General features: G+C 41.3%; 1 protein-coding gene across 1 annotated transcript in view; it reads right to left on the bottom strand.

Moving 5' to 3' along the window:
• The window catches only part of PARD3 (par-3 family cell polarity regulator), a 519789-nt gene extending 496225 nt beyond the window's left edge, over window positions 1-23564 (bottom strand). The window contains exons 1-2 of the mRNA XM_026068529.1: window positions 23429-23564; window positions 12425-12480 (exon numbers count right to left, since the gene is read on the bottom strand). Of these exons, the coding sequence (XP_025924314.1) occupies window positions 12425-12480; window positions 23429-23564 (192 nt within the window). The remainder of the gene's footprint in view (window positions 1-12424; window positions 12481-23428) is intronic.
• Between the last annotated feature and the right edge of the window lie 2625 nt (window positions 23565-26189).

Genomic DNA, 26189 nt, shown 5'->3' with positions numbered 1-26189 from the left:
AATGAAGGAGAAGGACTTAAAATCTAATGAAATTAAAATAAATCAGTTTTCAGTACCTATCTTCTGTTAAGTGTTCTTGCCAAATTTGGTTTTCTTGAAATACCTTTTCTTATTTTTATTATGTTTTTTCTTCCTATTACACTGTGAAAAAAAATCTGATATCAATGAGCTCTTTAAACCTTGGAGATCTACTACAAGCTTTACTGTTTCGCTGTCATCCAGCGATTTTAGAACGTACAGTACACTTTCCACTGAAATTCCCTTTATGGAGCAGTTGGATATGATTGCGAGCAACCCTCCTCCTACCTCCTGCCAAAGGGGCTGAAAGTAGCTCATGAAATGAAGCAGCTCCTGCATCCTGTCAAACTTACTGCGGCAAACTTTTATCAAGTTACACAACACATTAGAAAGCCTCTGCTAGACCCTTGCCTAACACAAATGGCTTGCTATAGCTTTGAAATCGGACTGAAACTAAATCCCTTTTGAACCTATTTGCATGTTCTCCCTCTCCGTGGGGTTTGTGCCTGGAGGAGGAAGCCGCCCATCACCTCTCCCTTCACAGAAGTGCCGGGGGCTCCGGCAGCGGCTGGGCTTCCCCTCCGAGCTGACCTGCTGCCTCTGCTCCACGGCAGCAAAAGGACCTTCCTAAAAAGGGGGTCATCTTTGCAGCTCTTAAGGTCAGCAACAGCTCTCCATCATATCTTTAACTTTGCATCTCACCTTGAGTCCTTCTCAAAAAACTCTTTCCCCCCTGTCCGAAAAGACTTAATTTCTCCCTCTGCTGCTATTTATCAACCTTACTGCATTATTTGCTGTAAATCATACTGTGATGAATTTCTGAGACACTCATCTCTAAATTTTCTATGCTCTTCCTTTTTATTGTTAATTTTCTTAGTTTTTCATATAAAGTGGTATGTTTTGCCTCCCGGTTTTAGCATGCAACTGCACACTTCTGAAGCAGATCAAGACATTTGGCACCAATTTCACAGCCACATAGCAGCAGACTCCTGGTGGTACATCACCAAACGCATGGCAAAGTCCTCAAGGGTGAAAAGAGGCAACCTTTCCTTCTTTTGCCACTGGAAGTCTCCATTCAATTTCCTCAGGGCTATGTCATCAGGACATTCCTGTATCCTTATGACTGGTAGCAACAGTGGACACTGGAAGAAATCCTCAATTGGACTAAAGAGCCCCAGCACCAGTTGTTTAAAAGTAGCAAAAATCGCTTCAGTGGCGTGGGGACTGAGCAGGGCTGCCTCAGCGGCGGTAAATGAGGCTGGAACCGAGCATCCCGCTGCCAACTCCTAGGCTGCCCCGGCAGCTTGGCAGAGCTGCTTCATACCATGCAGTCGTTCCCCTGTCTGAGCTCCAATTCTCCAACACCGTGGGTAGAGGAGACTTCCTGATGGGTGAAGGTATTTCCCAAGGAATTCGGTTAGGCAATTCTTGTTTTTGCATGTATTTTCATCTGTAACTTTTCTGCCAAACACAAAGCATCATTGATAAGATTCCTCTGGGGCATCTTCCTGACAGCTTAAAAATCCTTAATGGTTCTTTTTTTTCTTGCTAATACTATGAAGGAGTTTCAACGAAACCTTACTGAAGCGGAGCACGGACAGTATAGCACTCTGTTCAGGATCAATATTGGAAGCCATATAACTCCTTTTACAAATAAGCCAGCCAAAAGGAGAAGAATTGCTACCTCAGCCAGTTGCTGCACTGGCTGCAATTTAACAATGTAGGTGGGAGTCGGTGGGGGGAGGAAGGCTGTGGGAGGAAGATGAGGGTTATGGCTTCTATAAGATGTTTCTGGGAAAAGAAAAAAAAGGCAGCAAAAGAGCCAGAATGAAACAAGATAAATGCTTTCATCATAGCTCAGAAAGAAGGCAACAGAAGAGCACACTGTCCAGAGCGCTGCTGGAAGCAGTACTGGGACTCCGAAGAGGAGCCGCCCCCAATTGTTTCTTTCCTATGCTTTTCCAGAAAACATTATTTTATTTATGATTTTCTTACTTTTGAGGCACTACTTTACTTATGCAGTTTATATTACTTTCACTTCACTTCCAATAAAAGCAAAAACTAAGATCCTGAATATTGACTAACTGCCTAATGGGCTGAATTGGCTGTAAAAATTAGGCAGATCTCCCTCTCCCCAATTAGGAAATAAAACAATATTCCATATTACCATAATAGCATCAGTAATAAATACAGTCTGGAACAAAATTTGATTAATTTGCATAAGTTTACACAGCTATGGAGCCAGATTGCAACCACAGCAACATTATATTCTTATAGTTTAATATATGCAACTTAGTGGCTAATTCTTTTTTATCATCTGTAAAGCAGCAGTACAGAATATAATTACAACAGCAATACAAAGAGAAATTTATCCCATAGGCCTTTACTTCCAGATCAGCAGCCCTTGGGTAAAAGCCACCCTTCAAAAAGACAATGTTATTCTCCCAGTGTTGCTCTATTCTTCTTCCATGCCCAGCTACTGCAGCCGCCTGGATCCTCTCTGCTCCTCGTTCCCATCGGCTGGTGAAATCCCCCGCACTTCCCTCCCTCCCTCTCTCCTATGCATCACCTCCAGCGAAGTTTAGCATGTAAAAAACAGTGACGCAGATAAACATTTCTGCTTCTAGGATTTCATTCTTCCACTTGGCTCAAATGAGCAACAATTCGAAGCCTTATGGTTTAAGCTTCAATTTCTTTCCATTACCTTGATCTCATTTCAACTCCCATCTGAAGTTTCTGCATTTTCTCCTCTAATTTCCCCTTTTTCTATTATTTGTTTACACTGAATAATTACAAAGTCATTTGGGCAGTGTCCTGGGACATCCTGTTGAGGGTATATACTACAATAAATATATCTGCTAGCTGTATAGTGACATATTTGTAAAGAGCAAGTCCAATAACTTTACAAGTAACGAATGTATTTTGTCTTTCCTTTCTTTGTGCATGAATCAGCTGGAAAATTCCCCAAAGATGCTAAAATACATAAGTAGAAATGATATGATTTATGTGTACTGTTTTAGTTTTTTTCCTCAAAGTTACTTCACCTAGTAAGTATGGATTACCCATGGGTAAAAAATCACAGGATCTGCTCCCAGGAGGTGGTTATCAGAATAATTAGTCAAAACAATCACAGCTACCATAAGCATAAAGTTGGTTTGGTTGTTTTTTTTCTACATACACGCGTAACTTTACAGTTTTGCAATGAGCTGTCCAACTCTTGGGAAATACTTGGTCTGAAGGACTCAATATAAAAGATAAGATTTTTATATGTAGTTGGCCGCACAGGCATGCTGATAGACACTTGCTGGGATTTACAAAAAAGTGAGTAGATATGTCCAGAGAGCACATTTTCTTGAAATAAAGTAATTTAATGCCAAGCAATTACTGTGCTGCATAATCACTTTCATGCTTGGCCTTCGTTGCAAAAAAGTCATGCTTTCATATTAATATATCACTCCTGGTACAAAATAATACTGTAGACCGAAGGTGACCAGGAGCTCGAGGGACCAGATCTAGGGGATGGTGGAAGCAGTAACCCAACTGGCTACTGATCATCTCTGCTAGGTTTTCCACCGAGACAGATGCCTCAGTATGAAGACACCTTCTCTGAAAGACACAGCTGAAGCTCTGGGTATTCAGCACTGATGAAAAGCAAGACCCATGTCACCATTACATGTGAGAATACTCAGTAGTGATTCCTATATATCTAAGCACAGTCCTTTTTCTTAATCCTGGAGCGCAATACACTATGTGGTTAAAACAAACATGCAAAACATTTAACAATTTGACATTAAGACAATTTTCTATGAGTGCAGGTGAATACAAATATTTACATAAATGAAGAAGTGGTGCAGACATGTATGCACGCCATGAAAACAATTTTCTTAAGGAAACTTGTTTTTCACTGCCTCCCCCTTATCCATAAATTTTACAAGGACCTGGGCAAGTACCTGCTACTCCCTTCATGGATGTTAAGTATCTGCGATGCAGTTGTGAATAAGCACCAGCATCTTTTCGCATTCCAGAAAAAGCCCCTGTGAAACGGTGCTGATGAACAGGCCAACAGCAGGAAAATTGCTTGCAAGCCCAAATGCTTGGCTGACTGGTGCTTGGAGCGCAGCACAAGACTCCCCTCACCACCTCCTCCCCCCTGCCTTAAAATAAAAAAAAAAAAAATTTTTTTTCAATACTTACATAGATCTAGGTGAGTTGTTAAATCAAACTTGCCGATTGGCTTGCTGTAAGATATGCATTTCCTGACTGTTAAATAGATAGTTGTGAGAGTTGTGCCAGTTTGCTACTAAAAATTAAAAAAAGAGTAAAAATTTGTCGATCTATCAGAAGAGCTTTCCTTTCTTTAATAACTTTGATCCTGTGAGCTGTGTCAAGAAGACTTGGTTAACCACAGGACGGCTGAATTGTGTATCCTTTCTGAGAGAGGTGCTGCCACTGCCTCCCAAACCTCTCTTCACTGGCCTCAGTGATCATTTTAAATTCAGTCAAGCACAGACAGGTGAAGCAGAGCATGACAGTCCACCAGGATGAGTGAGCAGATTAATTATTTAGTGTTTCTGTGCTGGGAGACTTTGCTCAGTCTAAAATACTCCTCTGCACTGAAAGGGAGTCCAACTAAAATCTCTAAGATTTGCCTATGCGAGCACTACATGACCACATCTTTAGTAATCAACAACACAGAGAAAAGAAAATGTCAGCAATGGGGTACAATATGAAACTACTATTTTTTTTTTAATAAAGGATAATTATTGCCAAGATTTGCAAAAATGACATTTGGTATGTGTCGAGGTAGGCCATGTATATCAAGCAGAGTGCCCCAAACCACTAGTGGGAAAACTTGATCCATATATATTTCTAAGCATTAACATCTTGTGTTACTACAAATGAAGTTTGACAGAACTGAAGGACAATTCTGAATGTTAAAATACTTGTAGTGTATCTGAATTCTTTATTTTCTGCATTTTATGTGGTTTAGCAGTTAATCAGATCCACCATCGATTCTGCTCCGCTTTTATGAAGCCAGATTTATTATCTGACTCACACAGCAGAAACAGCAGTTGTGTCTGAGCTGCAAGTTTGAAGTTAAACGAAAACATTCCTGCTAAAACTTCACAAGAAAATGTCAAGGAAACACTCTTCCTAAGCAGTCAGTGAAATTCATCCCCAGTGTAAAACCACCGGCATTATTAGCAAAATATATAGAAGGAAATATAGGTTATCATGGCTCACTTACAAAGATCAGACCAAGTAAACAGCATCACACTGAACAATGCAGAATCACACCTTCCCCCTCTCAACCCTGTAATTCTTTACCTTGTATGTATTTAATCTTCCTTCCTTCTAGCTTACTATTTTCTGGAAGTTGAAAACGATAGAATTTCATTGCTAGTCTTGCTACATGATTTAAAAAGACACAAGGATCGACTCTAATAGGGTAATTTGTCTGCTTTAATGCATTTTTCATAACAATACACATATTTCTTACTGCTATACAATGGCTTAACTATTTACTCAAAGTTCTATGTCTTTCTTTTGTAATGCAAGACATGCTTTTACTAGCAACATACATCCTTGTATTAATAAATTCTACTTAACAACATTAAAAGTCATCTCTGAAAGGATTTACATGCAGAGTACTTAATGCAGTGGCTTTATGCTCACAAGGATTATTATTGCAAATTGCTTCTGTTTGTCCTGGTCTCACTCAGGTTGTGATTAGTAGTTTCTGCTCCGCGAAAGGGGATCCCACCCTGAGGCATTCACAGTCAAGAGACCTGAAGTGCAGAGCAAGGCAGGTCAGCCAGAGATGGATTATAATCTTTAACAGAGCTATGAAGGTGGACAAGATTAGAGTTTTGTAAGTGCTGGGAAATTGTATCATTCACAGTATTTTATATATATATAAATATATATATATATATATAAGTATTTCCATAAAAGTCAGAAAACCATGAAGGCAGAATTTTTTGTAGATGAGGCAACAGCTGGGAATGACACGAAGGTCAAGGGAGGACAAGGAGGAATTAGACAGAGTTGCTACCATTAGACACTATCGCCTAAAACAACTATAACACCTCTCCTTTTTGTGGTGGATACAGGCTTTTTTTACTTCTAATCCTTCAGGGCTCCTAGTTAGATGTGGTGACAGGTGTTCATGCTGTGATGCAGTGTCAAAAGAATTTCAAATATGACTTTTTAAAGGTCTTGAAACAGCCTCAATTCTTGAAGTAGCTTTCATTTCTGTCCACCTTAGAAGGTTGGTTGCTGCACAATTCATATAGTTGTGAAGGCCTGTGGATTTCAGACACATTTTAGACAGCTAGCTACTGACTAAGCATGAGTAAAAATGAGAAAGCAATGAATCTTGAAGGGAACAAATGATCAAAACCTTAGGTTTCCATGTCTAATATATTCTTATACTGGCACTTTGTCTTAATCATCATTAAAGCTGATAGGCAAATGCCACCCTCATCTTAGAGCATGAGAAATGGAGTGTAAGAAATGATTAGGCTCATTCTAGCCAACCAGACATCACATACAATAAGAAAGTCTCATTAACAAGACAATTCTGTCAGTCACACATTGCCTCAAACAGGCATCTGCATCAAAATCATTAAACAATTGCAGCAATTATGGAAGCAGACCATCCCCTGAAAAATCTGTTCTCCATAACTCCATCTCCTAGCCTTCAAACAACTCCTCAGACTTTCCAAACTCTCCATCCAAAAGAAAAAAAAAAATCTGGCAGAGCAGGAGCACTGAATATAGCCATATTTTGACAGAATCACGAGTCCAAAAGCTTCCAACCTGCCCCCAGAAGAAGAACCACAAGAAATGTTCTCAACTCCTGAACTATCAAAGTTTACATCTAGGTATCTAGAATGTGATATAGGTCATAGAGTATACCAGAGGTCCTTATAGAAAACATGTGGGTGAAACTTGCCAACCGCTATGTACTAGAATGAACTCAAAAGCATTATAAACAAGAAAGCACAGTTATTATTTGACATTGCAAAACAATAATTCCATCTCTCACATCTTAGTCCCAATCCTCAAGGAAGACTTACAAAATACATTTGAAAGTTCTGGGAACTGCAGTTCATAACTCTATTTAATGCTAAATAGCACAGAATAAATAGAGATACTGGTTTAATGGCTCATTATGATTCTCCCACCATTTAATCTCCTGCTGACTTCTCCCTGTTCTACAAATGCTTTCTCTCTATATCTCAGTCCTCTGTTCCTGCTGAAAACTCTCTGCTAACATCACCTCTCCCTCAAATGGGCTAACTGTTTAACATAATTATAGCTTGCTTTTTCTTTTGCTTGGAAGTGGGTTTTGTTTGTTTTCCAAAACTGCATCGCTTTGGTGGTTTGTCCCAAACTGAGGGAACAGAGAATTCAGGTATGGGGTCAGGAACATGTAGCTCTGGGCATGAAGGGCTGAAAAGTGCTAGTGCAGTTTTAGTGCTGGGAAAATGTATCATCAGCCTCAAGAGTAACTGTTCCCAGTGACGTCTGCACCCGACTTGTTGAAGGGCTTGCATTCCTGAAAGCTTGACCACGTTTTACACCAGTTGGTCTAATAAAACACATTACTTGTCTTGCAAACCTAACTTCCTTTACAGCCTTAGCTTATCAGTGCTACAACACTATTGCTATAAAAAGTGAAAGAGCAAAGAAACACATTGCACAAGCACAGAAACACTGGAAAATAAATAAAAGGAAGCCTTAGGCTGAGGTATCAGTGAAAAGGGAACAGGGAGCCCAAGCTGAGCAGCTGCTTACTGATACGCTCTTCCTACCTTGTTCAGGAAACAGGCTTATGTACTTTTTCGAAAGAATTTTACGCCAAAGAAACACTTGCCCCCCATACTCAATTACCTGGTGAAAGCCATCCTAAAGACCTCAGTTATTATATAGTGTATATAGTAACACACCATTATTATGCTCAGATGTACAAAGCAGACCCATGAACTTTACCCAGCCTATTAAGATGATATAGTCCCTTCTCAGAAGTACTGACAATCTGGGAGACGAATGCTGTTAATGGAAGCTTTCATATTGCATCTTCTGCTCGTATTTCTGTTGCTGTGCCAGCTTCTGAAGGCCAGATACAATCTGAATTTATCTGAATGCTGCCAGTTTTCTCTTCTGTAACTTCAACACTCCTTTTCAAACTCTTTATGATCATCTTAAGTTTCCTGACAAATATCTATGCTTCTACCTGTAATACAAACTGAACAAAAAAATTATTTTGTATAGCAAGCAACAAAAAAGACAGATCAGTCAGGGTTTCTTTGACAGTCACCACCCCCCTTGAAATGAAGAGCTGAGGATACTCTCAAGAGCACAGTCAGCAAAAGATAAACAATGCAAAGGGCGACAGCTGGAATTCTTGAAGGAGATCTATTTTGAAAATGTGTCTGATGGCAAAGCCTCTGTCGCTGTCAACACATGCTACTGCTGACTCAGACAGGAAAACAATGCAAATGCTAAATAATATTTCAGGAAGGCAGAATTTCCTAAACCACTTTAGTTTGATGATTTTCTATTTCCAAGCACTAAAGACAGATTTTTTTTTTACTTGAGTTGCTTTACTTACTTTTGTTACTACGAAATATTTCTGTGAGGGTACTATGATCAGAATTAGGTGCCTGTTGTATAAAGTGCTGTACAAATACACGCAAGACTTGGTCCTTGTTGCACAAGGCTGACTCTTTAAGATAAAAGAGATTTGAGGAAAGTGGCTGCGTATTTAGATCAAACGCACATTACTTCCCTTCCCCCCTTTAAGCTATAAGTAGTAGCTTCTTTCATTTGTCCTGTTTCCCTACAAAGCAGCCTGCGGTGAGGAGAGGGTTCCAGTCTGCCTGATGAACTGGGGGAGGGATCTGTGCGTACAGATGCAAATCTTTATATCTGAACATTTTAAATAATCCTTTTGCAGAGTATCAAGATTATTAGACCAGTCGAATTGCAAGATTCAGGGGCTCTGTTGAGGAATTCCAGATTATTTCACACAGTGAGTGAATTATAGCACCCACTGCTCTTTGCTTGTATTTGACACAAAATCAGTTTGACTTCTGAGGCTTCACRGTGGTGCATAATCAGAATGACATCAGCAGAGAGAATTCAAATACTGAATATTTCCGAGTAATCACTAAAGCTGCACTCCTTATCTGCAGACCATTCTTACGGTTTCTTTGTTTGTTTTAAAATATCAAAGAGGTCTGATCTCCCACATGAGGATCACCTGACTACATGTTATCTGCTGTAAGTTTTTGTAGTTTATTTACTGCAGTCCTTTCGGGGGGGTTTAACACAGAGAAAACCTTGATTTGCCTTTGAATTCAACTCATTTTCCCTTGTAGGAAGTCAGAGAGCGCTCACCACCTTTCCAGAGAATGAAATATCAGACTCTACTAAACCCAACTGTCTCTGAAGAGCTGCTCCCAGGTGCTGCCCGGTGCCAAACTTTTGTTAGCTTGAGGAACGTGTGCTTCACACGTTGGGGATGAAAACACACTTCAGATCAGAAAAGCCAAACATCCCCGACTAGATTGCATTACTTCAGCCTAGAGAAATAGCTGCCATCTCCGTGACAATCCTACTGAGATTTTAGGACGTGCTTAAGCAGTTTGAGAGACTTTTAGGAATGCTCAGCCTGTGGGTTTTTGCTGTTGTTGTTGTTAATTTGGACTGAGCTTGAATCTCAAGCCTATTCCTCAAAATGAGGAACTAAGGCACAGAAGTCATGGCGGGAGGGTGGGTGGTGGGAGAAACAACAAATTAAGGTGAGGGGTTCAGTGGACTGAACACTCTAATTTCTTGGACTTAAATCCATTTTTTATGTCAATATTTCTGATAGAATTGTGTTAAGAATAACAAAGTGATAAAGTAAGAACTCTGCAGGACAGAGGCAGGTCTCACACAGTGATCATCAAATTTATTAAGTCTCTGTGCAGTCAAGTCCATGCCCCTCCCCATGTAACTCAAAGGGGAAGAAGGTATGAAGTGTGCTCTGTAATGTACATGACATCTACAATAGGTCTCATCAATTATTGCTTCAAAAATCATGCAAAAATAGCAGCCCAAAAATTGTGAAGATGAAGAGCTTTACAACACCTTGATTCAAACTGCTATCGCTGGTTGGAGCTTCCATTTGGAAAAAAGGGTAATTTCTTCACCCTTCTTCAAAAGTTTGGATTTCTTCAAAATCAATCCTTTCAGTAATATACCCAGTTGAGTTAAAAACTATGTTTCATGTCTATTTTTGACAGAAAAAAAATAAGTCAGGTCTTCTCTAAAGTAAACTTCAGGAATCTAGAGATAACTGGCTCAGTGCTTGTAGAGTGCTATGGAAGAGCCAAGGATACAAACGGGAGCTTTACACATGCAGATTTGGAGCTACAACCTGCATAAACTCCTCACCCCTCACAACCTCAGGGTCCATGTCCTTTCCACTCTTGCTGGAAGACTCTCTCTGGGAAAGGCAGAACTGGAAGGCAATGTTTGCTCTTGACGGCAGGGTCCTATCAGCGCTGTTTGGTATTCCTGCGACACATGCCAGCGGAGCATCTTGAAGGCTAGTCTGAATTTTCACCTTGGCTTTCCGCTATCACACTGAAGGCTTTTTACTTTGAAGATTAATCAGCTCACCCTACAAATTCACTGCTGATTTTGGCATCTGCTTCTGACCAGACAGAAATTGTTGTCTGACAGGAGAAAGAAATAAATACTTGCTTTCCAGCACAGTAGCGGTGTTTTTTGTTTTTGTTTTTTTTTGCAGACATATTCCTTCCCTGAGTTCCAAACTGAGTAATATAACATTTTCTCTTGGAGTAAATGAACCTTTAATAGTGGTTAATATATCGGGGTATCAGTTATCAAAAGGGACACAGACTCATTTCACTCTTTAAGTCTAACTTTTAACTCGTAACAAGTATGTGTTTGGGTTGGCTTTTTGTGTTTTATTTCTTCCACATTTGGACCACACTTATGCGTCTGGGCATTTATACAGCTCCCATTGCTGCTAAAAGGAACACATTAGCAAGGTGAGGGGATGAGTACTATCATTTATATTACAGAGGTATTTAAAATCCCTAAAAGGTTCTCCGAGCAAAGCCCTTTACAAATGCATGTCTACAGGAAAGACAGTGCCTTTTTCAGATGACCATATAATCTACATTCTGTAAACGTGACATACCAAAAATTGTGTTATTAATATAGAGGCTGTAAATTAACCTATGTCCCAGGCAATGACAGAATAAAGGAAATGTAACAGTAGCATCGTAAAAAAAACCCTGAAGAGGGTTGAACTGAGACTGCACAACCACATGGTTTTCTTGTCACAGGATTCCTGCAGCACTGAACGCTTAGTGACTCACAAAATAGGTATTCACTGTATGGTCCCTAACCTTATTTATCTTGCCCTGTCCAGCCTTTGCACCAGGTACAAAATTAGTCATTTATCTATGTCTATTCTTAATGCAATTTTACTACAGCATCTGAGTGCTTTTCTTTCCAATAATTCTGAGCTGAGCCGATGCCATTATCCCATTTCACAGTAAGTATCTGCAACAGAGGAAGTCAAAGGCCAGGACTGCTGAGAGTACACTAATTTTGGATGCCTAACTGAAGACTGCAAGGATCTGACTTGTCAGTGATTTTTGCACTTGGTAGAGCATTTGAATGTCCAAAACATACCTCCCGGGGACTGTAGTGCCTTCTGCGAATACCCAGCATTTCTATAACACAGGGCTTGCATGTTTAAATACGGACCTTCAGAAACAGTTTGTTTTTGAGATAGCTGCCCAGGATTATACAACTGTAGTTGTATAATGACAATCATACAGCATATTCGGTGATATTAAAAGCAGATCTTCTCCTCAGCTCTTCCTGCAGTGAAAGCAGATTAATGATACTTAATTTGATGGATTCTTCCTACAGCTGGGGCGATGTGCTCCAGTTGTGCTATCAGCCCTCTCTACCTATGAATCTATCGCCTTCTCTACACTCCAACATGCTTCTCTTCTCATTGGAGATAATGGCGAGAGTCCCAGGAGGAAGGACAGAAAGCTGAAGGCTGTCAAGGAGCGTGTTGCTTTTGCCAGATGCACAGCTGGTCAGTTAGGCATGAAGTTCATTTCCACCTGCACCGCAATCATTAATCCTGGCTGACATAAAAGATGAGAGAACTACAATACCTCTTGTCAGAACAGATAAAAGTAAAACGAACTGTACAAGTGAACAAGGAACTTTGGACAAGGAAAAGTAGGAAGTGCCTCTAGGTAACAAGTTTCCTAATCAGATCCTTAACCCATGATAGTTCTACAGCAGCCTGTATATCTAAAGCTGTCAATCATAAAAACAAAGAACCTTTGATTACCTTCAGTTGTTTAACCATCTGCACTTCTTCATGGTTCATGTCATCTCTCATATTGCCTGAGAGGGTTAAAAAGTACCCTCAGAAATTTAAAGAAAATTTAATTTACACTTTCAAATATTTTTCTGTCATCTTAAAGTAACAACAATCACTAAAAATCAAATATTTCTTGAACTGTATTATACCCATAGGAATTCTCTTGTACTTTCCATAACAAAGGTCTTCTATGTTTTATGCCATTAATACAGGGCAAGATAAGCAATGCCAGTAAACTCGGAGTTCCTGCTCATTAGCTTCTGGGACAAACTCATAATTATTAAAATGTCAAAAGTCTTCTGAGATCATTTTAAATAATTTAAAAAGAAACATAAACAGCTCTTTGTAGCTTATTCTGGAAGGCAGGATGAAATTCTGACCTCAGCAAGTTAATTTACTTTTGCATCTTCTGGGAGATCTGTTTTTATACTTAGAAGCTCTTTGGCATGAATAATTTTTTTTCATGAGTTTTGTTCCCTTGAGATGAATATCTCATTTTAAAATAAATATGAGTAAAGCCAACAAAACAAATACACTATTGTAACATGCCAAGAAAAGAAAACATGGTTCTATGTTATTATGAACATGCAAGGTTGTTCTGGAAAAAAAAAAGCTGCCTACTTAAAGAAGATTAAATAGTTCTCTGGCGGTAAAAGAGCACTTAAAAATGGCTGCAAAAAGTGAGTCCAAAGGTGTGTCTAACCCAGTATCTTGTCTCCTTAAGCAGTAGCCCAGATTAGAGTATAAGAACAGTGCAAAAACATGCTGTACTTCTGCCAATATTTTCCCCATCTCCAAACATTTTCAGGGACTTCTTAACTGAATGTGGCGGCTTCAGCATTAGTAGCCCTTAACAGAGTGCCATGAACTTGCCCAGTCTTCTTCTAAGACCACATAAACTTTTAGCAATCACACATCTGTTAGCAAGGAGTTTCAGAGCTGAATTATCCATTGCATGAAAAACCACCTCATTTTGTTTGTTTTTAATCTGGCTCCTACTAGCTTCATCCGATGCCCGCTAGTTCTTGTATCAAGAGAGACAGTGAACAATAATCCTTACTCATCATTTGCACACCATCCATGACTATGGCCTTTACCATGTTCCCCCCTATTTCCGCCTCTGTCCCGATTTCTCTCTGAAAACCTGCCCTTTCAGATTAGGAGCTGCAGTGCAGGTACAGCACGGTGCCCCTCTGCCACAGCAGAGCTCGATGCGGCGGTTCTGCAAGCACGGGGACACCGCATCTGGCAACATGGGTGTCACCTTACTCTTTAACACCTGGGCCTTTAAAGGATAAGAGTTTATCAGTACTACCTATTCCTAATCGCATTATTCTATTAGTTCAAAGAATAGAGCTTTGTCTTACTAGATCAGAGTGCTCGAGGCATGCTAAGAATTAGCAATTTTAGCCACACAAGCAACAGCTGTTGTTAGGTCATTGTCCTCTTCCCAGTTGTCCAAACTCTGTTACCAAAGTCAATCTCTCAAAGTCAAATCCTACAGTGTCTTGAGTAATTCATTTCCCACAGTTGCTCCTGGGTCTTGTTCAAACCCTAAACATTCCTGAATTCAGGACAGAGAAATTTTAAAATTTTCCCTGACAACTTTGGGCCTAGTCCTGATGCCCTCTTGTAGTATTCCTTATGGCCAAGCTCCTCGCACAGGATTCCTTTACATAAATATAGATATCTACTTGTAATCTATTCACTTGATATCCCTCTCACAGTTGGTAAAAATCTGGTCGATATAACCAATAGACTCTCTGGAGTGTTCTGTCTCCTAGAGGAGCTAAAATAGGTCAGAGGAAATCACAAAGTACTTATTTCTTGCTATTGACCATATGAGAACACAAGTAGCTCAGGTGTAACCATTTACATTACAGACAAGTTAGACCCCTTATAACATACTGCATATGATTACATAACAAGATTACATATGCTGTTAGAATAATGGAAATTTTATCCAGGTAACAAAGGAGATATAATTTAAAAAATAAAAATTGTAACAATTCCCACACACCTAAGTTTTAAGGTTTGTTATTAAATGCAAAACTGCTTATGATTATAAACAGCTGCCTACTCTGTAAAACAAAACCTAAAGCACTCACAACAGAACAATTCCTTAACCAGAGGGCCGCTAGAAAAAGAGCCGAGTGCTACAAAACAACTGCAACTATTCTGCAACTCATTGGAAAGACACAAACAAGTGTAATCTTATTTAAAACAAATAATCTCATTTCCTTTTTATCCCATTGTATTTAACGTGTGTAAAGGACAAAGAACAAAGGTCCTTGGAGCTCCCTGGCTTCCGAAACTAATCTGTATTCTTCACAGCTGAAGATCCCTGATGTTCTCCCTCATCATCTCAATAAGAAGAAATTAAATATAGCAGAGGTCTTCTGGATCACAGAAGTCTGCACTTGCCAAAATGCTTCTCTGAGTTACATCTCTTATTGTTTGTAACATTCTAGTTTTAAGTACCACAAAACGTTGGGATGCTATTGCATAGTTTGTTAGAAAACATGGTAAGGAAGGTTTTCTTCATATTCAGCATGAAATTCCTTTAGATTCACCCAAAGGTCCCTTATTATAGCCTGTTTTATGCCCCACAGTCCTCTCCCTCCTTGCTTATAACTCATCCCTCAAATATTTCTGCGCCAGAGCAAATCCCTTGAAAGCAGCACACACTCTAAGAGATTATCGACAATCCTACAGTTCTTTTTTCAAGTTGCTTTGGGCTCAGGTGTCAAAATCTTCCTTTATTACAGCTCACAGTCATCACGGCAGAATCATGCTGTGCATGAAGGGCAGGGTTTTTCCAGCAAGAGGGACTACGGCAGAAGGATGAAACCCTAGCAGCAACTAAGCCCAGGGAGAGTGCTTTGGCTTGGATTAATATTATGTTACCAGTAGTTCTGGAAAAGGGCTGAGTTTAGATACCACCATGGAGTCTTCACCCTCAGCAAGAACCAGTGTTCCCATTTACTTTTTCTTTTTTTTGTTTTTAGTGCCAGCAGCTGATACCAGAGGCTGCTAGGCTGACTCTTTGTCAACCTCTCCATCTGCTACTGCAGCCAGTTGGGCTCCCTTCTGCAAAGGGAAACATCCAGAGCAGGAAAGTCACTCAGCAGCCACCACCACCTCTAAGCCACCAGCAGCTACCCAGTAGAGCAGTCTCTTTCACATTACCTGGAACTACAGTGCTGTGGTAATTTTTCTTATTAAATCTTTGTGATTTGCCTAACAATTTTCTGGATTAAAGCCTGTAGGCCAAATTCTCTGATCTACTTATGTGTTTCCTTGTGCATAAGAGAATGCATATGAATCTGGCCCAGCAAATCTAATGTTATTCATTCTGTCATTCAGCTTCTTTCTCTTTGCTTTCCCTTTAGTTCCTCTCACATAGGTTTTAATTTTCTCATGCAATTTCATGCACGTTTATTTCATTATGTCTTCTGAGAGTATAATCACTGACCTCAGACCCAAGAACTAGATGCAGTTTACCTGTAATTAAAATCATTCCTCACCTGTAAGGTTCCCTACACAGCAGTGGAAAGGCGATTAACATTAACTGGAAGAGCCTGACGTGTAAACTATGCTCTTCTGCCACATATTCTAAGATAACTTCATATTACTTCAGCAGTCATGCTGAAGGGAGATGTACTATTATTAATGTTATAATTTTTGCTGAAAAATGATGCAGGTACCATTGAACAAGTGCTAAAAAAAAACCCAAAAAACCTTACACAAAGAATCCAAAAGGCAAAGTTGCAGTCCATAAGACTTTTTAATCTGTTTCTAAACGTTTGCATTAAGGCTAGCACACAGACACTCTAGGGAAGATGTGGGTACCATTGTCTCTAGGTAGTGCTTTATATATACACGCTCTTGTGCGCAGAAGGGCCATGCAAACCACCAAGATATGCAAGAGGGTTTGCTAACTAAAGAGAAACTATAGCACAGAAGCGGGTTCAATTGAAGATGAAAAAGATTATTTGGGTGAAAAGGCTGAGAAGCATAGCAGATGTGGCAAGGGATGAGAAGGAAAGACAAAATGAGCAAGGAGTTTCTTAGAAATCGGAATGGGGAAAACAGAGAATATGCTAACAGAGAAGGCTGCTGAAAGGAGCTTTTGGGTAGCTGGGCTCAGTGGTGCTGCGGAAGGAGAAAATAGGCAATACACTGCACTGTTATCAGCTCATTCACAGAGGCCTAATAGGAGTCCTGAAATATTTGCTTTGTTGTATCATTGTAACTAATATATCAAGTAAAGCAGCCAACCAGAACAGTCTGTTCTCTTGCCAGTTCCCTGTGCCACCCCATCCTAAGACTCTGCTGGTTTCACATGTGTGTTTTTGTTCTAATAATTATGTAAGAGGATTTCAGATTTTTTTCCCAGTGCTTTCATTACATTTAGCATTGTGTCATCTCCTCCGCTTTGTAGCTTAGCCCACCTCTGCCTAGGGTTCATAATTTGCACAGTCTTATTAAATGAGGGCACTTACCCAACAGTGAGGTTGCCCATGAAAATTTGTTTGAGACCGTTGTCATATGTTAGCAAGAAAAAAAAAAAAAACTTTGCTTCTCACAGAGATGGGGCTTGATTGACAACTTTATTAGGCCAAGGTTTGTATCATGAAGAAATACCGCATTCAAAATTTAGAAATCCTGCCATATTATCAGGCTAAATCCAATAATACTTTGGATGTTTTAAGTGCAACTTAGGCAGAACTTTATCCCCTATGACAAAAATTGTGATCCTGAAAGTTTACACACAGAGACACGTTACTTTTTGCTTTTCAAACGTTCCAGATACCTGGAGCGTCACCTCTGTGCATGCCCAGAGCTGCCCCGGTCTCCCCAGGGCCGCGCAGCTCAGCACTGCAGCCTGAGCAGGCGCCAGAAGCTGCTCAAGTCCCCTATGGGGCTCAGACTGAAAGGTGTTTTCAGAGCCCTCGACAGGATTAGACACCCTACAAAGTACAGCGATGGCAGAGGCTTCCTTTTAAAGCAGAGCCAAAGCAAGAGAGCAACCTTTTCACCTACCCCTTCATTTAATAGCTGGTTGTTAGAACAGTCGCTCAGGAAGCAGAAGACGCAGGCTTCGTGCCCCACATTGAGCCAGAGGTAATTCAAACCAGCCTCCTAGAGGCACACTCTAATCACCTAAGCAAAAGTTAATCTGGCAGGGAGCTCTCCCCACTCTCATTATTAAAGCTGTGCTGCCGAGCATAAAGGAATTCAGGATCCCAGCAGGGCAGGCAGAAAGCAAGCTCTACTTTCTCGGCTACCTGGGGGAAGTCTTGGGCTCTGCTGCCACATGCATCTCCATGTTTCTTCAGATGCATAGCACCGTACGCCACTTCGCACACCCCAAACTACTTTATTTCAAAGCATGTTCCTGGATTTTTTCAATAACTGTTTAAAGCGGTGCAAAAAAGCCATCCAGGAGCAGAAGTGTGCATCCAGGCTTTTCCGCTTCTAGATGAGTAACCAACACACCAAAATCAGGATACCTTCTTGGTTCTCATTCTGAACTCTGAACTTCTGACCTCTGATTCACTATCTTAAATTCATATCAGTATTGTAAACCAGCTTCCATTGGAAAGGGTATAAAGTATTTCCTATTCAGGTTATTGTGTGGTGATGGTGAGAGCATTTGCCCAGAAAGTACTTAGCATCCATATATACAACTTTAAAAAAAAAGTTTTTTCAGAAAATAATAAATAAATAAATGTTTTAATAATGGTTTTTAACCTTACTCAGTCAGAACATTGATCCAGATTTTGAGTCTTATTTATGCAGCATATTAGTGATGAAGTCCAAGATCCAAGTCAAAATGAATGAAATTTAAAGAAAAAGTCCATTCACAATCAAAAGCTGTAACCAATAATTGTTCTGACACAGTAATCAGTGTTACCTAAAAAACCTGGATAATTAAGTGGCCACCGGCACCTCCAGAACTTCTCAGCAATATCTGAGCTTTACATCAGTCAGACCATGCTCTTGAAGGTTTTGAAGAAGCAAAGCAGTAGATAGTTTTTTATTGAATTTGGAAAACAAGCATCCTGACTAAATGGATTTTATATTTAATTAATTTCAAAAGTTGTAACTCTTATTTTCTACTTCAGATCTCAAGGATTAATGTTCTATGATCTCAGATGTTATCAGATAGCATCAAAGCAATATTTCTTCCCCCTAGCAAAAACAAAACCATAAATGAAAGAAATTCACAAAATATATAGCTAATGTTCTACCCAAAGGCTGAATTATCAGGCCTCAGCTCCACCCACAGCAGGCTCAGAACGCCACCAGGCAGGCACACCGCCTAACTGCAAAGGACGATAGAAATGCAGATGGCTTCCTTTGCTGAAATATTCCCCAAATACTGACCCCACAGTGGTCTCCCACCTCCTACAGCATATTGCTAAAACGAACAGGTGGCTGCTGGTGTGGGTGACAGCCGCTGGGACCAGCTGAACGCTAGCAGCAAGGAGAAGCAAGCAGAGCAGCCAGCCCGGGCAGGGAGGAAGCGGGCAGCGCGGAGCAACCTGCCCTCTGCCCGGCTCCGCCGACAGGCAACCTCTGCTGGCGCAAGGCCGCAGCGCAGCTTCTGCTCGGAAGGTGCTTCGGAGCGCGCATGCCCCTGAAGTGCCTTCATATCAACACAGGAGAAGTAACACATTGCAATTTCTTCATATTTGTCTTCCCATGTGTGACCTTTTCAGTGCAATGTGTTTTCAAACTGCTCTTCCCACAGTCGGTGCAGCTGCAATTCTCTAATAAAAGCAGAGATTCTCCTATAACGATACCTTTCAAGGAAAGCACCCAAGTTTCCACACAGCTGCAAGTAAATCAAGAGAGGAATGCTGCTGCAGAGCTACCACGGGAATCACATTATACCAGTGGCTTCAAAAAAGATGACAACAGCCTGCTGACAGGAACTGCTCAAAGCAGGTTTGATAGCTTTCTGCCATCTTCCCAAAGTTTCCCAGTCAGCCAACCATCCTGTCGAATTAAATTAACAGTCCCGTTCTTTGAAGGCAAGAAGGTAGAAGGCTGTAATTCTCCTTTCTGTGCTGTAATTTCTCCTACAAAGGGAGATTTTAGTGCAGTTCCTGTTGAACATATTTACTGCAGAATGCCTGAAATTCGTTGGCAGTAACATCAGCAGAGGATGAAGATGAAGCCGTCCTGTCACAGTTGCTTCCTCCATCAGTACAGATGACGGTTTGAAAAGGAGTTTGCATTTCTACCGTCCATCCTGTACCTAGTGTGTAGCTAAGTGAAGGCCTTCACAAGCATTTTAAAGATCTGCATTTTATAGGCACAAAAATGAAGGAAAAAAGGATTTCTAAGGACAATAAAAGGTTATTTCAAAATATTACTCACTAGCATGTGAAGCACTAACTGCTGGCTTGAAGTGCCCTTCAGGAGTGGTACCAGAGCTCCATTCTGTTTGGGGAGGTTTTAACCTGATTTTTTTTTAGTTTTATTATCAAAGTTCAAAACAACAGCCTAACAGAAATTACCAATGACAAAAGCTGAATAAAGCCTGGTTTCAGTATTCCCAGAGCTCTCATGAGTATGACAATAACAAAATCACATTCTAAGAAATGTGACAACTGCTAGGCCAAATGGCTTGTTATGCAAGTAGATGTAGGAGAAGAAACTTGTGATGTACCTCCATAAGCACTGATTAAAARAAAAAAAAAAAAAAGAAGACTCTTTAAGGCATTATTTACAATTGCCTTATACTAAACATTTTAGCTAGACAACAAAGCCTAAAAGGGTATGTCAAGAAAGAAAAGCTCCACACAGTGAGAGTGTGCTCATAGCAAGAACAGCCACTGCAAAGAGAAACAATATTACCCTGTCTAGCACTCAGCCAACCAAACACAGCTATAGACCTTGAATAACAGAATGGCCCTTTTAATGTGGAAATAAATTCTGGAAGATGCAAAACTCAGAGTTTCCACCCACAGGAAGCGTGAATTAAACATCTGACCAAAGAAAATCCTCCAAATGAACTTATGGAAAATATTCTTTTCAAAACTCTGTATTTTGTTTTACAAAAGTACTCATAAACCAACCCAAGGAGGCAAAAATCAGATCTCTTCATAAAGTAGCTATTTTACCAGTCATGTTTTTATTTTGTCATTGCATATAATCCATATGACCTGTTTCCTCTGCCACCTCAAATAACAGAATATTAAGAACTTTTACTCTGTCCAGTGAAACCTTTTAATGAAGTGCTAGACCAATCTTAAGATAAGTTTAATCTGCTCAAAGGAGTACAATGAAGCTGCATCAGGAGGTTATGTAGAAACATATGTAGATGTCACTGAGCGATATAGAGAACATTTCTATGCCTTGTGGCATTTATGTACATATGATTCACGATCATTGTCCCTATTTTAGAATTAAGTCCACACAGATCACACCCTCCTCTGCTACCTGTAAATACCACCAAGGCACCCTGACTCTAGCACACACGGGCCAAAGGCTCTCAGCCGTTCCTACCCTGCAACCACCACTATGGCCCTAACTTTCACTGTGAAGCAGTCAGCAAAGCAAAGCTTGTTGAGACAAGTAGCCCTTATGCTCACAGGAGCTGCACCAGGAAGGGAAGGAGTAGATATTCCAGCTCTGCCTGTCAAGTCTGCATTTCAAAGGTTGTGCTGGGGTGTGGGAAAGAATAAAGAGGGTCTGTCAATCCACACGCAAAAGCCCACTCTCTTTTGCCCTAACTGGCAGACTCTTTGTCTTTCAAGACCTGAGTACATGTCCCCACTTGCTCCTTCCTCCTTAAGTAAATTTCAATCACACTTAGTGACAAAAACCCACTTCTCTTCTGTCCAGCCTGTCAAATTATATAGACACATTTTAAAAGAAATATATATTTTAAATACCCATGCTCTGAGAGAGAGAAGACATCCATAACAGGCAAGGCTACTGCCTGAGGAAAGGTTTAGGAGTGGCTAGTGTAATTTCTCAATTACTTTGCTCAAAAATTGGTGACAGGTGGTAATTTGTGGGGTCTTCACAGCCGACAGAAATTTCTTAAGGCTACGGTCTACTTTCACAAAGATGGAAGGTTTCCTTTGCCCAGAATGAGACTACTGTTCTCAACAGGAATGTTACGTCCTCCTAAACCTCTTTGACCAGCTGCAACCAGCACATCTCTGAATCACAGCTATGACTCAGATTTTAAGCCACACATGCTTTGTGGGTGTACATTTATTCTCTTCATATTATGGCTACAGTAGGGTTTAGACAGATCATTACCAGTACACTAAAACATGTGGTAGCAGACACCCATTTGGAGGAGGGGAAAGAGGATTTCACCTGGAACCTCTGAGATCAGACTACAGGTGAGATTCAGATGACTCATCTTCAGATGGCAGCCAGGCAGAATACATCTGTAAATCCAAAAAGGTAATTCTGAAAGTCTAAGTTCCAAGTCTTTCTAAAAGTCCCCAGATGGTACGATGGCACCTAAACTGAAATGCTCACATACCTAAAGACTCTTTCATTACTGGTAGCTAGATTACCAGCTACCACCTAAGTGCATTAAGGACATCAACAAACACAGAGTATTAAGTTTGCACATAGAATTCTGGCCGCAGCTACTTTCATTGTGATCTGAGAAGCAGACAGCTCATCTTTTGTGCATCAACCCATCGACTGGAACCCCCTTACAGAAAATAAGTCCTCTGTAGCCTGTCCTCTTCATCCCAGTGAGCCCAGTTTCCACAAAAATACCCTTGTAACTAAGCTGCAGATCCCTTCTACCAATTATTCTGTTTTTCAGTCCCTTGAATATTGTAGCGAACGAAGGCACGGACTCAAGAAGTGGTGCATCTTGAGACATTTATTGTTTGTATCTGAGCATATTTATACTAAGAAGTTAGCTGCTTCAGCAGTTTTACAGATACACTTTGCTAAGCCAGTCATCATGCAGATTATGTCACGGGTAGCCAATCATTACACCGATCGTGCACGCAGCGGTCACGCCTGGTACTTTGCTACTTGCTTCCTAGTTAGAGAAAAGCTGACTTGTTCTTAACCTTGGTTCCCACTGGCCTTTGCTGGTTTATCTGTACTTTCTCAGGATGTATCATTCCCAGCTGCACCGGTGTCCTTGGGTATGTTTGTCTGAGGCTGCTGTTGAGACTCCTCTCTGTCCGATCTAGGAACAGTTTCCCCAGTTCCCCTTTTCCCATGGCTTGTAACTTTCCTCCAACTTAACCCTGTCATGACCCTGCACATCTCCCCCTTCTTTCACTAACTGAAGGGCTAAGGCTGTATGGATCTTCAGGGTCATGACTCGTTTCATACTTCGGTCAATCATTCTTTGCACACAATTCAATAAGCATGGCACACAGATTAACATTGCAACAAATACAAAACCTATAATAAGTCCTAGAATCAATATGCGTTTTAACCAAGGCCCTACAGCAAGCGTATTCAACCAATCAAACATTCCCCACAAGTTTTCACCATTGTCTTCTTGCAATTGTTAACTCTTTCAATTTTGTAATGCTTGTATGTATCCACTCAGAGTGATCACTCAGGTTCATACAACACATCCCCTCAAAATCCTGACAACTGTGGCCTTGGGCTAATAGCAAAAAATTAATTGCAGCTCGATTTTGTAAGGTGGCATGTCTAACGGAATCTACGTCTGTTAACAGGGCGCTCAAAGCAGTACTAGTAGCATTTGCTTCTTTTGCAAGCCARMATCCTAATCTGTTAAGTTGTGATAAAGCATGAGCAGTCCCTATTCCTGCAAAAATACTACTCAAGATACGTTCTGCTGGATTCCAAAATTCTACATTACTATCACAACTTGATGTAAAGCCGTGGGTGGACCGCTTTGTTCAAGCGTGGACAGTTCCATTAATTAAGAATTTTTCAGGATGAAACATCATCAAAAGCCCAAAGGTACATGGCTCCCCACAGCTTTACCTGGTATGCCTTTCCAGGCTCTTTGGCCACATATTAGAAACGCATTAGCGGCTAGCCCTCCGGGTTCTGGTCCGGGCGTTAGCTGACTCCAAGTGGTATAATTACACCACACGGATTCATTGGCATAGATGCCCATGGGGGATACGTCAATGCCAGTCTCATGGACATATAGTCCTGAAGTGTAGTTTAGATAAAAGCAAACTGCAGCCTGTGTGGTTCCTAATAGGTCAAGCTCTTGTGGTTGCACTGGCAGGGCAGGAAAATTACCTGCATCCTGCCATGTTGTTATACCATGTGGAACCTCTTCCATCCATGCTTCTCCACTCTGCTTCACACCACCATATGGGCTGAAGGTTACCCGGCGCGCTGCAGGGTGATAGCACAGTATCATTGTACAGAGACCCCATGCGTTGTATATCAAGAGGAAGTCTGACCAAGCAAGTGCGGAAAGGGTCTGATGGTGTTGCCATTGATAAACACAGGGTGTCTGTATTGGTTACATTCGCAAGAGTCACCCAGACGTTGCCACGCTCCCAGGTGTTTGATCTGACGGGCATGCTTGCTGCTCCGAGGATGAGGCAACATAAGGTCATACACATTGCGATGGCACCCACTGTAACCGAGTTCCTGTAGAAACACAAGCATATCCCCTCCCCCAAGTTATCAGTTCCATTGGTCCCACCCATTGGCCAGAAACCAAGTCTTTGACCAGAACTGGGGGCTTTTGTATTAATCTTATGTCTGTGGCGTGCTGACGTTCAGAACTATTATGACCTGTTTCATCACAATTCAAAAAATTAAGGACATATAATGCTTTGTGCAGCCGTTCTTGGGGGGTGAGCAGTGTCTCCCCCTTTTTTTGTTTTTGTATCATGTTTTTTTGGCTACGATGTGACCGTTCAACAATGGCCTGGCCAGCTGGGGAGTGGGGTATGCCTGTTACATGAGAGATGCCCCATGTATTGAGAAATTGGCGCACACGGCCTGAGCAGTAGGCTGGGCCGTTGTCCGTTTTGATGGTCGTTGGCACCCTCAAGACCGCAAAGCAGGCAAGCCAATGACGAGTCACATCCCTAGCCTTTTCACCAGTGTGGGCGGTGGCCCACAGAAATCGAGAGTGGGTGTTGACTGTGACATGTACATATTTGAGGTGGCCAAATTCTAAAATATGTGTAACGTCTGTTTGCCACAATTCATTGGCCCTTAAGCCTCTGGGGTTTGCCCCTTCTTTCGAAGGCATTGGGGCAAACTGCTGACAGTCTGGGCAGGATAAAATAAGGTCCCTGGCCTGCTGGATGGGTAGTTGAAACTGCCTCTTCAGCGAGCGGGCGTTCTGATGAAAGGAGGAGTGAGACAGCCTAGCTTGTTCTAGAAGGTTAGGTACCACCACTGGCATGGCCGCTGCATCAGCGTGTCGATTGCCTTCAGCAATGGGTCCAGCCAGGTTCGTGTGCAAGCGTACATGTAAAACATAAAAGTCATGCTTTCTACGATTAATAAGAGTCCAAAGAGCATAAAGTTCTGCAAAGAGCAAGGGATTAGAGGCCTCACGGAGAAAAGAGGCCTCTAACCTTTGCACAAGCCCGTGGCATAACAGGAATCAGTAACTACATTTACAGGTTCATTGGCACAAAGTTCAAAAGCCATACGGACGGCCACCATCTCCAATACCTGTACCGACCCTTGCTCCTGTGTATGTACTGTTGTTTTCCATTGTTGCGTAGTAGGGTCCTGCCATGTGATCGTGGCCCTTTTAGACCTGCCCAAGGCATCGGTGAACACAGTTAAACCAGGAACCGGGACGAGGTGACAATGGCGCCGAGCAACTAGGGGTAAGTTGCTGGCCTCCCCCATAACTTGTGCCGAGGATAATGAATGGAAAGCTGTCCAGTGAAATCAGCAAGGGCGATTTGAAAACCCCAATCTTCTGAAATTAACCAGTTCAAGTTGTCTATAGTGGCTGGGATATAAATAACTTCAGGGTCACAGCCATTCATGGTTTGCAATCTCTCCCATCCCTTAATGATAAGCTTAGAATACATTTCTGTAAGAGTCCATAAGGTTTTCGGTGGAGTATGTGACAGAAAGATCCATTCCAAAATGTGCAAGGGATCTATGCTTTTTGTATCCCATTGAAATAATACTGCAAAAGGTTGAAAGCTGTTGGCAATCAGAGCTAAATAAAAAGGCAATGAGAAGTCACGTCGCCAACCCTGGCGTTCCTCCAGAGCGCGGGCACATAACTGGAGTGCCTTTCTCGCTTCAGGTGTCAAAGTTCGGGTGGAGGTTAGGGAGGTGTCCCCTTTGAGCATGTCCAAAAGGGGGTGGAGCAGTTCTGTGGAAAGTCCCAGCACTGGTCGGAGCCAATTAATAGCTCCCAATATTTTTTGTAGGTCATTAAGTGTGACAACAGCGTTTAATTGCAGTTGGACTGGCTGCAATTACAACAAGAAGTGAAGGAAGAGGATTAGAGCCATTATCTCTGAGGGTCAAGGCTGTGGGTGTTCCAGATTTATCCGAGTGTGCTACCTTTCTGAGCCTCAAGCCTTCATCTCTCAGGTGCCGATTTTCATCCGACAGCTTCATAACTTCTGCTTGAAGTCTTTTGCACTCCTCCACTAGCTTCCTTGTTTCAGTATCATTAGTGAAACACTGTGTGGTTTTGGCATCGGTCCATCCTGTTTAGATGTATTCAGTACCGGGGCGGATCGAGCACCAGGATCTGCTCGTGCTTAGCCAGAGCCGCGGCGGCCGCCATCTC

Source organism: Apteryx rowi, unplaced genomic scaffold (assembly GCF_003343035.1).
Source record: "Apteryx rowi isolate R43461 unplaced genomic scaffold, aptRow1 scaffold_274, whole genome shotgun sequence".
NCBI lineage: Eukaryota > Metazoa > Chordata > Aves > Apterygiformes > Apterygidae > Apteryx > Apteryx rowi.
Note: the sequence above shows the minus strand (reverse complement) of the source record. Positions and strands in the feature narration are given on the sequence as shown.